This window comes from Rhinolophus hipposideros, assembly GCF_964194185.1.
Source record: "Rhinolophus hipposideros genome assembly, chromosome: 7".
NCBI lineage: Eukaryota > Metazoa > Chordata > Mammalia > Chiroptera > Rhinolophidae > Rhinolophus > Rhinolophus hipposideros.
This window is the reverse complement of record NC_138053.1, coordinates 60900271-60915661: the sequence shown is the minus strand read 5'-3', so window position 1 is coordinate 60915661 and position 15391 is coordinate 60900271. Positions and strand designations below refer to the sequence as shown.

General features: G+C 37.9%; 2 protein-coding genes across 5 annotated transcripts in view; one reads left to right on the top strand and one right to left on the bottom strand.

The window, feature by feature from the left end:
* The window catches only part of KIF2A (kinesin family member 2A), a 61969-nt gene extending 59826 nt beyond the window's left edge, over positions 1-2143 (top strand). For all 4 annotated transcript variants that reach the window (XM_081054595.1, XM_081054594.1, XM_081054592.1 and 1 more), the window contains one exon: positions 1240-2143. In XM_081054595.1, coding sequence (XP_080910721.1) covers positions 1240-1325 — 86 coding nt within the window. In that variant the 3' untranslated portion in view covers positions 1326-2143. The remainder of the gene's footprint in view (positions 1-1239) is intronic.
* A 936-nt stretch (positions 2144-3079) lies between these two features.
* DIMT1 (DIM1 rRNA methyltransferase and ribosome maturation factor) lies at positions 3080-14619 on the bottom strand. Its single transcript, XM_081054602.1, has 12 exons — positions 14382-14619; positions 13970-14043; positions 12743-12829; positions 10966-11027; positions 10790-10883; positions 10654-10703; positions 9451-9574; positions 9221-9313; positions 8323-8387; positions 7674-7737; positions 6432-6538; positions 3080-4932 (listed from the first exon to the last, which is right to left on the bottom strand). Exons 1-12 carry the CDS (start codon positions 14458-14460, stop codon positions 4890-4892), a joined length of 942 nt encoding a protein of 313 aa, XP_080910728.1. The 5' UTR covers positions 14461-14619; the 3' UTR covers positions 3080-4889.
* Positions 14620-15391: the final 772 nt, after the last annotated feature.

The window sequence follows — 15391 nt, the reverse complement described above, 5'->3', positions numbered from 1 at the left end:
TTCGTAACTCAAAGGCAACTTTTCTGTATGCATTTTATTCAGAAAACAGATTACGTAGTATTAACTCAGTTAACTTCCTTTCCTTAATTTTCTGAGGATGCATATATGTCAAACTTAGTCATAACTTTTAAGAAATTACTGTCTAGATATGTATTATTCAGTCCTTTCTTAGAAATAAATTTTTTTTTACTATCCAGAGATAATTTTGGTATTAGTAATACAAGAAGTTGGGGAGCTATTATATTAGTAGCTACCAGATTTAGAAGTATTGAATTCCTTTCTAAATTACAGAAAAGTCAACTTTTTAAACATCATTGTACTTCTAAAGAGGGGAAAGAAATCAAAGGTTTCAATTTTATAGTTTTCTTCTAAAGACCGTTACCTTTGCACTGTTAACCACATTTTACGTTGGGCAGTTCTTGATTGAGGGGTGCTGTCCTGTGCATTGCACGGTGCTTATCACCAGCCTTGGTCGCCATGGACCAGATATCAGTATCTCCACCTCAGCTGTGACAAATCAGATGTCTGCAGACATTATCAAATGTCCCGGGGGTGGGGTGACAGAAATCATCCTGGTTCAAAACAACTATTTTAGAGAAAAGATTTTTTTATCTTCACAGCTGTTATCTGCCTTTGCCAATTGACTTAACCTATTTTGTATTAAGTGACTCTGAATCAATACATGATAATAATATTTGTAAGACCAAGAAATGCATTATCCTGTAATCCCCTCCCCCATTCCTTGTTATAATCTCTAATAAGGAAAAATAGTATTTCTTTCTTACAATTTAAGTGTTTTTTTTAAGTTTCATAGCTTAAAAAGGTAAAATGAGAATTGGGAGTAGAAATTTCCTAATACTGAAAAGAAATGTCTATTTAACAGTTTAATAAGATTCAGTGTTCTTTTGGACATGACTGTACATATTTTATACACATAGAGCCTTTCTATACTCCAAAAGGAATGCAGATAAAATTGAACACTGTGAAATGTGTCAAAAACAAACCTGTTGAAGATAGAAAAAAAAAAAGCATGTTATTTCCAGAAATCAGTAATGAAACTGTTGCTATAGTTGAGCATTGATTGTACTTAGTTCTGTGATTCTGGACAACAAAGAAGAAAAGGAAAACTTTTGAGTCAGTGTTTTGAAATGAGAGAGCTGACTTGATAGGACCCATAAAGTTGTATTTTGTATTGCATGTAATGCAGTACTTATTCCCTTATTCTTTTCTTTTTCCAAGATAAAGTGAAATCTTTTCGTGCAGCTCTACAAGAAGAAGAACAGGCCAGCAAGCAAATCAACCCGAAGAGACCCCGTGCCCTTTAACTTGTCATTTGCTGCTAAAGGATCCCCAGAACCCTCACTACTGTAACATATAATGGTTCAGCTGTAAGGGCCATTTGAAAGTTTGAAGTTTTAAGTGTCTGTGGAGAATGTCTTGTCCCTTCACCTGAATGACATTTCAATTTTGTGAAACATAACTTTGTCTACAAAATGCTTCTAGTCCAGGAGGCACAACCAAGATTTGGGAATAGTGAAGCATTTTGTTTCATTTACCCAAATACGTAGTCATTTACTTTTGAAGATCCTTGCCAATTTTATTTTCTATATGAAGTAAGATTGTGGACTTGTTCCAGACGTGAATAGTAGAGGGGAAGCCACAGCATTTCCTTTTAACTTGTTTCAATTTTCGTAGCAAGATTGAGCAGTTTTCAATTCTTTGCGTGCATGCATACCTCATCAGTGATTGTACATACCTTGCCCATTCCTAGAGACAGCTGTGCTTACCTCTTCTTGCTTTGTGCCTTGACGAAGGCTATTGACCCTAAATTTCTGAAGCACAGTCAAGATAAATTACATTCCTTATTTGTCATTGTAAATTACCTTTATTGTGTGTACATTTTTACTGTATTTGAGACATTTTTTGTGTGTGACTAGTTAATTTTGCAGGATGTGCCATATCATTGAATGGAACTCAAGTCTGTGACAGTGGACATAGCTGCTGGACCACTCCATCTTCTATGTAAAGAAATCTGGAATTATGATTTGAAAACCATATAACGTGGATATAATTTTCTTAGCATTTTCTTTGTAAAGAACTAAAATATAAACTAGTTGGTGTATAATAAAAAGTAATGAAATTCTGAGAAGAGTTTTATCTTAGGATAATACATATATATGCAGTGTGTGTTCGGTGTGGTATTAACAAGATTAATAGTGCAATTTGATCCTTACCAGTACCGTTAACTTAAGTTCAAGTGTCCATTAGCACCCCAAAATGTACCTTTTAAATGTGCCGTTAAAGGAAATTGGCTTCTGATGCATGAACATTTACATGTACATTGAAAGTAGTCCATAATAGAACTGTTAGTTTAAGCCAAGGGTAGACAGTATGTAACTCCCTTGAAAAAGAATTAAGCTAAAAAATAGTTGACTTTGCCTTAAAAGGCAGATGTAACCCAAGCTCCATCCATTACCTACCATGTGATGTTTCACCATTATTTGATGAGAATCACCAAATTCTCACCAATAAATTGGTGTAGGGTATGCTACTTTTTAAATGGTGGCACTTATTTTTACAGATTGCTACTCCAAGGAAGAAAACTGGCCACTTCTCATGTAAATATTTTGTTAAAAGATTATATAGTATATCTCTCTAGAAGTTTTCCCTCTGTTCCTAGGAGAGCCCAGGAGTAGATTAACAACAAATCTCCCAAGAATATCTTGTGTTGATTTCCTCTAGAGAGCTACTTGCTCCTTGACGTGGGCCAAAGGGAAGCTACGAATAGAGAGGCACATGAGCCAGATTCCCTACTTCACTGTTCATAGAACTCAGAGGGTAGTTGTGGGAAATCCTAACATCGTGGTGAAATGCTCCTCTGTAAGCTTGAAATCTAGAACAAATGTAGATTTTCACAATGTTCTTATTAATAAATGAAATCTATGGAATGAGTTTAGAAATAATTTTCTTCGCTGTAATCACCTTTGTTTTGGAAGGGACTCAGGTTTTCTTGCAGCTGTAAGATATGTTCTATTTGTGTTTATTTCAAAGAGAAGAGAAAGAATGGATAACTGTTAGTATTGACCTTGCAGAGGCTGTTTAGAAAGGTAATTTTTGAGGCCATCCAGCCTTCAAAAGACAATAGAAAAGGTGAGCTTGCTCATTTTAAAGCACAGCAGATTAGTCTTATTATTTCAATTAGCTGAGTACTATCTCTGGAAGGTCCCCATACATCCAAATATGCTGCCTTAACCTGTAATGTCTTCATTCTGATCAGTAATCAAGGAATATAAAAAATCTGTATCAGAAAAGATCTTGGTAGTATAATCCAGTCGTCCAGTTTTACAGATAGGGAACACTGAAGGCTGGAAAAGGGACTGAATCCCAGCAGTTTCTAGGTGATAGAAGGAAATAGAGAGCTGAATTAAATCTTAAAAGTTTTCCTGTAAGGATAGAGGTGGTACAGGTGAACTTTGCAAAGTAAGCAGTTTTGTGATATTTAAAAAGCATACTCTTAAGTATATTTAATATTTATGTAACAAAAGTGGCTTGATACAGCTATTAAAGAATAATTTTTTGGCTCTGGATCAAACATTCTCAGACTTGAATGCTGATATCCTTATTAATAACAAAAAACAAACATTTTAATAATATAGAAATGTTTTAATATATCACTTTGAAGTCACATTTTAAAAAAAATATGTTTAGGTAAATAAACCTAATCTTCCTTTCTAGGTTTAGTCAGTGTACCTTTGTTAAAATAATTTGGAAACACTCCTGTTAAGTTAGGTGTAAAGAAACTCAGTATCACTGAAGATATTTTTATTAATTTCCTTACATAAATAATCAGGTATTATAATTCTTCACTAAAGGATATTAGCACTATCGATGATTTAAACGTAGTAGCTAATTAAGACAAGTATAACATCAATTGAAATTCTAAACCTGATATTTTAACAGCTTAAAACTAAGCATCAGGTATATGAAAAAGTACTGGAAATTTTAATTATCCAGAAGTCATATGAATACTGGGAGCCCGTACTGGTGAGAAAATGACTGGTTGAGTTTGTTTTGAAGTTGGTCACAGAGATTTTAAAGCCAGTTTTGATTGATAAAACCTTTTGAAATTTTGTTAAATATATGACTGTCTCCCCAAGAAGAAACATACATTCTTGTAATTCATTTCACATTCTAGCTGAGCATCCTCAATTTCACAGGTCAGGAATCATGCCCAGAAGTAGTCTGCCTGGCACATGGTCTCAGTCAGTAGCAGACTCAGGCTTACCTAGAACCCTGATGTAACCTGTGTTGCGACAGGATAGCTAATGTTGGTAATGAAAGAAGTTGTGTAGGATAAACAGTAAGAGAAAATTAAAACACTTGAAGAAACAATTGTTTTACTATACACATCAGTAACAAGAAGAAATGGTATGGGGAATATGTGACTAAGTTAAGCATATTTTAACTTTTTTACACCTGGGACAAAGGCCTAAAGAGCTGAAGGCCCAAAGAAGTCCTCACAGTAATACATAACACAGAAAACAGAAGAGTCACATCTTTATACAATAGCCGGTTAGAAATCATGATAAGTTGAAATGTAAAGTTGTGCGTGTCTGCGGCTCCTGAACTTGAAGATTGTCATATATAGATTGGACCCTGCCGAGGGTTAGATAATAAAAGCAAACCAAACCAACAAAACTTGGGTACTTAAATTGACTTACTTAACTACTTTAACAATTCAGAGTAATAAGTGGTGACAACAGTAGTATTAAATAAAAAATAGGCAAGCGGTGTCACAGTGGAGGAAAAGCATACATCATCTCAAATTATTAAAAATACATAATTCCAGTTTCTTTTCTTGAGCTTGAAAAACCTGTTTTCCAGATAACCTAAGAAAAATGGATACCTTCTGCATTGAATCCATGTAGCAATCTGAAAAAAGAAACCAAGTTTTGAAAAGCTAATTTGTAGCACATAGCGGTGCATGTAGTTCATATACCATGAATTCTAAAACATGAACACATCAGCAAAGCTATGAAGCCCCCCCCACACTCCTAACACTAGTCATTAAACTATTCATCAACTAAATTTCTAAGATAGTTAGAACCACATCTTTATTGGCACCTCTTTTATGTCATCTATGTCTTAAGATGAATTTCCCTAAAATTATCTTAGACTTCCACCACCCCAGACCTAAAAGCTCGCTGACACTTGTTTCAACATGGTAAGTGAACAAGAAGCTATGTGGATTAGATTAGAGACGGAAGATAGATGCATATCTAATCTTACACGTATGTCCATTCTTCCTTTCTGAGCTCACTGTTACCAACGTTCAAGTTGAATATTTACACATTACTTTTCTCTGGATACCTGCCTATGTACTTAATCAGATCCTGATTAGCAAACTGCATGTGCTTAATAGCCTTGAAAAAATTTGGTAAGCATGAAGGAAAATAAGATAAAATATTTCCATTTAGACCTGAGATTATTTCCACATTGGCCCGCAGGAACAGGTCAAGATAGACTGAAATGTCTGAAATAATAAGATAGGTGCTTATGAATAATGTTCAACTCCTAGATTACCATCTAATTAAGACTCAGTAGTATTACTAACCTGCCAATATAAAATATAAACTGTCTTATTACACAGAACTGTTTCTAGCTTAGAAAAGTCAAACCAATGAGTTTTACGACAATCTACCCTCATTTTTTATTCAGCCCCGAGAATATGGAAACTTTCAAAATGAATTGGCTAAAGAAGCAAAAACTGCAGTAAGTGATGGTTTATTAGTTAGGAAATCAAAATATTAGTGATTACAAACAGTACAGGTTAATACCTGGGTAATTTAAGCCTTACTTTGCTTTCATAAGGATTCTTGTTTAATTCAAGGAAAGCAAATTTTGGTGTACATTGCCCAGATAATTATGATACCCTTCCTTGATGTGTGTAGAACTTGCCTCAGTCTACAAAACAAGTAACTATATTACTAAATCAGTTACAAATGATAACCAGTTATGATTGTAACTGACATTATTTCCTGCTTAGGATCTGTTTAACAATAGTTATTCACAATAAAGAAAAAAATGAGATCCAACTACATATATTATGATTCTTCTCCCTTACAGTCTACTTAACAAACTAGTTAAGAATGAGTGGGAGTTGGGGGAGGGGGTTGAAGAGGAGCACACACCACACACACTGACTGACAAGCTTTCTCCAGGCTAGGACTGTTACTCATGTTCTTAAAGAAAATGTTCTGCTGCAGCTAACTAGCCTCCATCTTCTACACCAAATACTATTCCATGCCATGGAAGTGCTATGCAATAACTCCCAGGTAGCACCTGATACCGCTTAAAAGCCTTTACATCTCTAATCTAAAGGTGTCACAGTAAAGAAATGTAAACACTTAAGAAAAGCAAAATGTAATTACCTGATGAAGTCGTCTATGTCCATGGAACGGGACCGCTTGTCACTAAAACCTGTGCTGGTTAGGATTTGCTGTATTTTATCTGCTATGCTGAAATCTTCTGGTATTATCTATCAATATAAGATTCAGAATAAATGAACAACATATCTTTAATGAAGTCATCTTGACTCATTTTTTTTTCAGTAAGTCATAAAATAGTCACCATCCGTCTGTACATGACAGTTTAGAAAGCCTACTGTGCAGAAAAGACTTGGATCTCTAATACCAAATACTCAGAAGACCGTGAGTGAGTTAATCATGTATGTTGCCCTTTTTCTAAAAGTTCTGAAATAGTTCATCAGTTTTCAGTCTTCACAAAGTACTTCATAACATAATTAGAGCTGTAAACTAAAATTTTAAAGCAATTGTTAATTACTCCTTTAAAAATAACTCACATTTTCTTGACACAAATCTCATTTAACCAACTCATTTTTTTCAACGAGATGACCTCTCCAACCCTTGAGAATGTATCATACTGCCCCATCTTTCATCCCAAGATTTTTCTTAATCCAGCTTAATATTTTCTTTAGGCAGATGTTGAATGACTTTATTCATAACAGAAAATGGAGGTGGTAATGTGGTACATTATATTAAGATCTGAGTCCAAAATACAAAGGAAATTTGACTTTATCTACCCTGTTAAAAAGAATTACTAGCTATCAAACATCACAGTCATTGTATACAGGCATGTGTGTGTGCTTACAGACGAAATCGGTTAAAGATGTTGCACAGGTAATTAAGAGGCATGAGGCTCACAACCAGAAATCTATTCAGTCTTTAATTAATTAAATAATTTTAATTAATTAAATGACTATTTCAGTTTCTGGGTATTAAAAAAAGTTAGAAATGGTAACTTTAAATTTATAATTGCTGTATGAGCAATGAACAAGGAATGTTCACAATTATTTTAAGCTGAACAAGCTACACATGCCTAAACCTTTCAGGAAATTATGACTCAGTTGAATCTCTCCATGGTTAAAAACAGTTACAGAAGATGGAGTGGAGTAATCAGGGTGGCTCCTATCTGTTCCACAGAATATACCTCAGTACTGACTTATTAAAGTTGTGCTAGTTATATAAGCTACATACTATCTTAGGGATCTTATGGAATGTACAAAATTAAAGAATCTTGTAGATGAAAAGGAGTAAGAAAGGGACATTTTAAAACAACAAAGAATCAAAAGCACAAATGCATTTTCTACTTACAATATTATGGACCGAACAGTGAATTCTGTAGTTCTTTTCCAACAGCTGCTGTACTGCACTTGACCTGTAGCATAAATGACATCACTGTAATTCCAAAATCAGAGATTATCCATTTCCTTTCAGTTTATTATAAGATTAAATCTATGTTTCATATGGTGAAATTAAGAAACTAAAAAAGGTGCTCCATGTTTAAACTTACGAAACGATCACAAACTACATAGTTACATTAAAAAAGTAAAATCCTAATGAACGTCTCAAATTCTTAAGGAAAGTCTACACTCTCCAAGAAACATCACTTGAAAAAAAAAAATCTAAAATTATGGCTTTCCCCCTTCTTTAGGCCCCAAAATGCTGTTACATTTTCCCAAGTTAATCCAATTGCACAAATCTAGGAAAAACTAGACAGATGTGTAGTCAGTTGTTTTTTTCCCCATTTTGCAAAAAAACCTGATCTAATTCCCAACTATAGGAACTTTCTTCATTAAATTCTCCTGCCTCCCAAAGTAACAGTCAGTTAAAAAGGTAAAGTGTGTCTGGACCTGGATAATCATTAAGCGTAGGATACCTGATGAGGAAAACGACCAAATGCTAGCAGCATAGTATCTGAAGCAATGCTCCTTCATACATCATAAATTAGTGAAATACTTACTTAAATACAGCAGACAGTGTCTTGTTTTTCCTAACAAAGGTGATCCTTACTAGGCCATCCCATTCCTGAAACAAGATGGATATTTTCTTACAGAATATAAAACTTCTTTCCCAGGCTGACTAGGTTTTGTTTTGTCGTTTAATATGTAAAACTGGAAAAAACTTTCTGGAGCAATGAAACTGTTCTGTATGTTGATTTGGCTGACACACATGCAAAAGTAAGAGGTGTATTTTTTAAACGTTTGTACAGCTCACTGAATTTTTATCCTCAATTAGAAAAATTAGAAAACCTGTATAATTATTTCACATCTGAACAAAGACCAATACGGTATTTTGGCACCTAAGTACCATTTTCAGAAAACATGATTCAAAACAGACATGATTTAGAATACGAGTATCTCCTAAACCTTGTTTAAAGGAGTAACTGACAAGCCATTCCATTTACCACGTGATTAACCTCACAAGCAATCATGTTTTGATCCAAAGTGATTGCAGTAAGGTTTTACATAAAATAATTTAGCTTTTGTCTTGTGTAAAATCGCAAAAATGAGAATTTTAAAGTGTTACCTATTATATTATTCTAACAACTATTTTCATTTTACCTGTTTTCCATGTTTTATTGAAATAGAGACATATTTTCCAGAGCTATAATCTTCAGCAAAATGTAACGGCATTCTAATCTTTCTATCTTTGGAAACATTTTCCATGCTTTTTTGTGGTCTTCACAACTATGTTGAGTCAAATTATTCCATCTACTCCATCATAAGGGTGTATCATAATTAACAGTTTTCTGTTAGGACATTTAGGTCAACACAGTATTTTTCTGGGGCTATAGACACACATCTTCCAGCTTGGATTGTTTTTGCACTTTATTGAATGACCTGGTATTTTAACCTCACCTGAAAATTGATAGGTGGTGGTGGATTCTTAGGTTCTATTCTTACAACACTGGATTCCACTTTGGGTGGTGGTCTGAAGTTATTCTTTCCAACCTGTGAATTAGAAAATGTTTAAATAGTCCTCTCAAAAATAACTTTAAATTAGTAATCAATTATGCTTTCCTCACAAAGGGCACAGCTAGATGCTCGAGGATGAGTTAAGTCACATTATTTCAGTAACAGTCACTTACTTTCATTAGATGGTCCACACGTGCTAACAGCTGTGTATTAATTGAGAGTCTGCAGTATAACTTATCTCCCGGTTTTGCAACCAGTCGGAGAGCAAATTCTCTTTGAAACATAAGTATAGCACACCTGAAAATATAGGAGAAAGGAATAAGAAAAATGGTCACTTTGAACTATAAATGTATTTGAACTTCAATAGACTTTCTTCGGTGGGAAATAGAGCAAAGCACTGTCTGTGGCTCATGACAATGAGTCCAGCAGGTCAGAAGGTAGGAGAACACTCAGCCTTAGCTTTATTATCACAAAATGATCCAATTAGCTTTTTCATTTTACAATGGCTACACCTCTCACCCCCCGCGAATGCAAGCCCTCAACGATCAGATGAGAAAGTATTTCAGATCAGCACTAGTCTATCACCCCTTCTAGGAAAACAAAACCCAAACAAAATTGGCTCAGTAGCACTATTCATGGGGTAGCAAACACCCTTACGGAAAAGCTGAGGCAGGACAGGCAAGTTGTGAAATCAGTGTCCTCTTTTAATTGGTTAAGGAACATGGGTTTTTTCCATTCAACAAGCAATGGGGAGGCTTTTGGAGGCTCCTGAACAGGAGATCATCTACAAAGCTGGGTTTCGACTTTCAAATTTTTTAACTGTAAGTCACACTAAAAAATACATTTGACATTGCAACCCAGGCCACAAATATCTGTATGTATATGTGTTTATGTAACTCAAACAAAACTTTTATAAAACTATAATCACCTGGACTACATGGAATGAATGCCTTCTGATCTATGTCATTAAAAAAAAACAGTCATGACTCATGAAATTTATTTTATAACCACTAAGGAGTTTTTGACTCGCAGTTTGAAAATCACTGGTATAGACTGCAGTCCTAGAAACAACTTAGGAGGCCACTGCACTTGTCTAGACAGAAGGTAATAAAAAGTCTAATGATGAGAAGATGAGAAAAGAGGGGAAAGTCATCTGGTCTCACAAGTAGGACTTATTCACACTATACCTCCCCCAAGTAACTCTGTCAGTGGAAAAAAAGAGACCCGAGACCTCCACAAAAATCAGTATTTTCTACAAAATAAACGGCCTAGTAGTTTTTCAATTGAATTAATTTTCATCTTTGGCTGTCTACGTCCATGGCCTACACTGTGTATCTTTCTAAGGTTTGGCAGTCACTTTGGTGTTTGTCACAAACCTGAAAAAAGGTCGGTGCAGCAACAGCTTGAAGACAAAAGGAGAAGAGATCTGTAAGAGAATCAACTAGTTATTTCTGGGAAAGACACACCAGAGAAACCATTTAGTATAACATTCCCGACAATTTGGAAACATACCTGATAAGGCAAATTTGCTACACAAGCATCAAAGAATGGCAAATCTGTTTTTAACACATCACCCACCATCACTTGAAGTTTGCTGGCCAGAGGCCTGATAATAAGAAAAAAGCAATTAAAAAAGAATATTGTTTTATGAGATTGAAATGTACTTTAATTTTATTATGAATACTCACGTGCCCTGAACTCTTTTGTGAAGTTCAGCTACTAGCCTTGGGTCAAGTTCACAGGCAATTACCTAAATTAAAAAAAAAAAGAAAGAGAGAGAAAAAGAAAAACAGGGTAATTATGGAGTATTAGACTTTTTTTATATCAATAGTAACTCTTAGATGATTTACACGAATTAAACACCTTTTCCCCAATTCTACCATCAATATTCCTTCAATTGTTCTTTATCATTTCAAACAACATAAACCACCACCCAGAAAAGTAGAACTATGTGATAGTTCTACCTAAATAATTGACAGAATTATCATGCTCATCTGGCTCCATGCTTTGTAACTGAACAATGGATGAAAAAATACACAAAAATGTCTATGTAGTAAATGTTCTTAGAAACATTAAAAGACAATGGCTCCTAGAATGAGTATGTCATTTGTCTCATCTACTAAGTCCAAAAGACACAGCACAGGTAACTTTTCAAGTAAATGAGAAGGGATACCAGGTAAGGCTGAAATTGTCATTTTAATTCAGTATCAGCTGAGGTTTCACTAACTTCAAGGAAGACCATGTCTATAAAGTAGATAACAGGTGCTGCTTCGTCTGTTTGGCTCCTGGATCCTTTCACAGCCTTTTCTGTGCCCTGCAGGGTGTAGTCCAGCTCCCTTGCCCTTGACTTCTGGTTGGAATTGGCCAACGAAAGGCACCAGCAGAGGTTGAGAATTCCCTAATGCCTGCCCATGCCTTGCAGACGTCCCGTCCCGGCAGCGGCTGTGTTCCCCTATGAGTGGCCCCTCTTCAATGGCTCCGTAACAAGGTTCCCACCTCTTGTCCTTGAGGCTTTGGATGGTAACCGTATCTGTTGTTGCTAGTCCCTGGGTGTTTCATTAATGCTTACTTGTTCTCTTTAACGCCATCCCCACATTTTGTCAATGTTCTGTTCATTAAACTTTCTTCAGGTAAGTTCTTTACAATGTGCTGCCTACTTCTACCAGAGGACACAACAATGGTTCCATTTAATTGGACACTGGGTCATCCAAGAGACAATGAAAGGACCAGCAGCAGCTAGGTGGCACCCCAATCTCAGAGGCCTGTGCTCCAGCTCTACATACAGATCTCCTTCTCCAAAGTTATACGTTCCAGTAACTCCAACCTCCTTACTGTGTTTCCCTGAGCCTAGAGGCGGTACCTGATCTTCGTAATTATTATTCTTGGGTTACCTCAACATTCTCATTTTATTCTTTTAGTCCTGTCACAACCATGTAATCAATTCCCTATACTATTTTCTCTGTATGGAAATATCGAATGTGGTCTCTGTTTTCCTGACTGATGTATCCCATGTTTTCTTTTTTTTTAATCTATTTTTAAAAATTTGAGATATAATTGACATATAACATTATTTTAGTTTCAGGGGTACAACATAATGATAATACATGTATATACTGCAAGGTAAGTCTGATTAACATCCATTATCACACAGTTAACCAAATTTTGTCTTGTGATGAGACCAGAACTTAAGATCTATTCCCTTAGCAACTTTCAAATAGACAGTATTGTTAACTATGTTCACCATGCTGTCCATTAAATTCCCAGGACTTATTTATTATAACTGGAATTTTGTACCTTTTGACTCCCTTCACCGATTTCACCCATATTTTCTAAGATAAAGTTTCTAGCAAAAGATCAAGAGTTACTGCTAAAATAATAGCAATTAATTAAAATAAATTTATATTTGTAAACCACCTGAGCTTACTCGCATAGTAATTTCTGATACCAAACACTAAATCTTTTTACCTTTTTTGCCTTTTCTAGTAACTTAACAGTCATATTGCCAGTTCCAGGTCCAACTTCCAGCACCACATCCGTTGGTCTTAAGGCAGCCTACAAGCAAACACAACCACTTTAGCTTTCTTGGCACATCTGAACACATAATTTAATTTACATCTGAATATCTTTGCTCAAAAGCACTTGGTTAAGAGATTTTATTCTGATTCCATTTTAGATTTCTTCATGATCGATGTGTTTAACAAAATTATCCCACTAACATTTGGTGCAAGTAGAAATCTAACTCCTCCTCTAATTTGGGGCAATAATAGTTCGGAGTCAGAAAACTTTAGGAGTCAGAAAAGCAACATAGCATTTCTTTTCTGGGATTGGCATTTTGCTTTCTACCTTGGAAATGATTCCAATAGTATCTTGTTACCAACTCTGTTATCAACGTGTTCAAACTGGAAAATAACGACCTTGCCTGAGACTCATAGCATGCTATACCAGGATTTCTCAATGGTCAACCCATGCAGTTTCAGGGATGCAGGAGTACAGACACTGTACACAAAACTGGGTGTACACAAAACACAGCTGCATTATTCTGGGTCCACAGCTTTCATCAGATGCTCAAAGGAATCCACGAACCAAAAAGGCAAAAACTTTCACTTTGCAAACAACAGGAAGTCAAGAGGAGGTCCTTTAATTAGGTAATGCTCTTTCTACAACTTCAGGGTGGTGCTTCTTTTGTAGCCATGAAAGTAATTCTCACCACCTATATTTCATGGCCTAGCAGCCAATCCTCCACAGCAATAAGAGAACAGCAATAACCCACACACGAGGGATACTCCAAAGAGTCTATAGGTGGAGCTGGATTTTACCATATAAGTTTCTGTGGGGGAACAAACTTCCTAAGATGTCTGTTTAGACCTATCTTTAGGCTCTGGCGTAAGTAAAAACTGTCACAGATGGTGCTTAGAAAAGTGATGGGGAATACAGTAATAATCTGCAATTGAACAAATGCGCAGCTGTGAAGTAAATCATCTGTAGAAAGAAAAAGTATTTGGAGCCAGGAGCAGCAACCCAGACCCACGGAATGAAGCAAATCATGCCGAAGAGAGCTTGTGACTCCTAGGCAATTCACTTCATTCCGCGATTATCGAGTATCTATTTGATGCAGGCACCTTTCTGTGCCTAAGCATTCCTAAGAATAAAAGCAATAACCCAATATCTCCACCTTCTCTCTTCCACACCCACCTTGTCGATAATGCTGTTAACAACGAGAGGATTTTTCAAAATGTGCTGCCCAATCCCCGTGTTGAACATGAGTCCTGGAAGAAAAGACAAAACAGCCTCAATCTCCCAACTAAAATTAGATGTTAGACCATCCCAAAGAAAGCAGGTTGGTGGGCGGAAGCTTTCTGCACCACCAAGAGGCACCAAACGTCACGCCTGAGTTGGGACTGACACACGGTTTACGTCCATCCCATCGGCTGGCAAGGAAGTCAGAGGCGGCGCGAGGGCCTGCGGCCGGCGCCCCGGGAAGCCCGAGACCCGGCGCTCCGACAGAGCGGGCCCGACCAGCCTCACGGGCCCGGCCCACATCGCGATCCGGCTGGGTGCTGCCGGAAGACTCGCCCGGACCCCGCTCCCTCCCGGCTGTCTCCACCTCCGGCGCTCTTCAGCTCCCGGCGCTGTGCCAGCCGCTCGCGGCGACGGCCGCTCGTCCCTGACTTGATCTTCGGCATCTCCGAGGGTAGCGGGCCCACAGGCCCACGACGTCAGCGAGGACCAATGCCGGCTACCGGGTCTGCGCACCGCGTGGGAATCTCGGTCCGCACCCTCCACACCACTCTGTGCCACGTGGGGGAGGGGCGGGACCCGGGCGGGACCCGCCCCCCGCCCCCGGAGCCCTGGACTCCGCCCCCAGAGAGAGGGCCGACTTTGGAGCCCAGTGGCTCCCGGGAATTGTAGTCGCGAGCTGGGGAGGAATCTAACTGCGGGAGCCTACGGATCCCGGCAGGGACCGCGCTACCGATTGGAAGTCTGGATTGGCTCGTTTAGAATCGGGGGCGGGACCTGGCTCCCCTGTGCGCGCTGAGAAGGTGCACGAGGTTGTGGTCTAGTCCCCTCGAGGTTGTGGAGGTTTAGGAACGTGTTAGGCCTTGTGGATGCTTTATGGGACCAGGTTCCGGGATCGCTGAAGTCCAAAAGAGATTCCCGTCACGGACCTCGCTCCTGTTTCCCAGCACATTCAGAGGTGGGAAACCCAGGATTTGGGGATGAGGAGTGTGCTCCCCTGGGGCAGTGAGTTCTGGGACCTCCGAGGATGGGGTAAATGTCTAGTTCCGCTGGGGCTGCTAGTTGCTTCGCTTCCTGGTGTGCCGCGTCAGTCATTCCCTGAACATTTACTGAGCTTCAGCTGTGTGTGAAACACCACTGAGTGCCGGAGATTCAAAGGTAAAGAGGAAACTGCTCTTCGGAAAGTTTATTCCATGGAGAGAGACAAAAAGTCCGAAACTCAGTAAATGTGGGAATTGGTATGGAGGCATTGAGTGTTGAGGTAGGACACTGCGTCTCATTCGGCTGTAAGCTCCCTACCAGGTCCACGTCTGTTTTGCCCGCCAGGGTAATGGCTTTCAGTTTTTAATATTTCTGTGCATACCCTGGGTCCTTGAA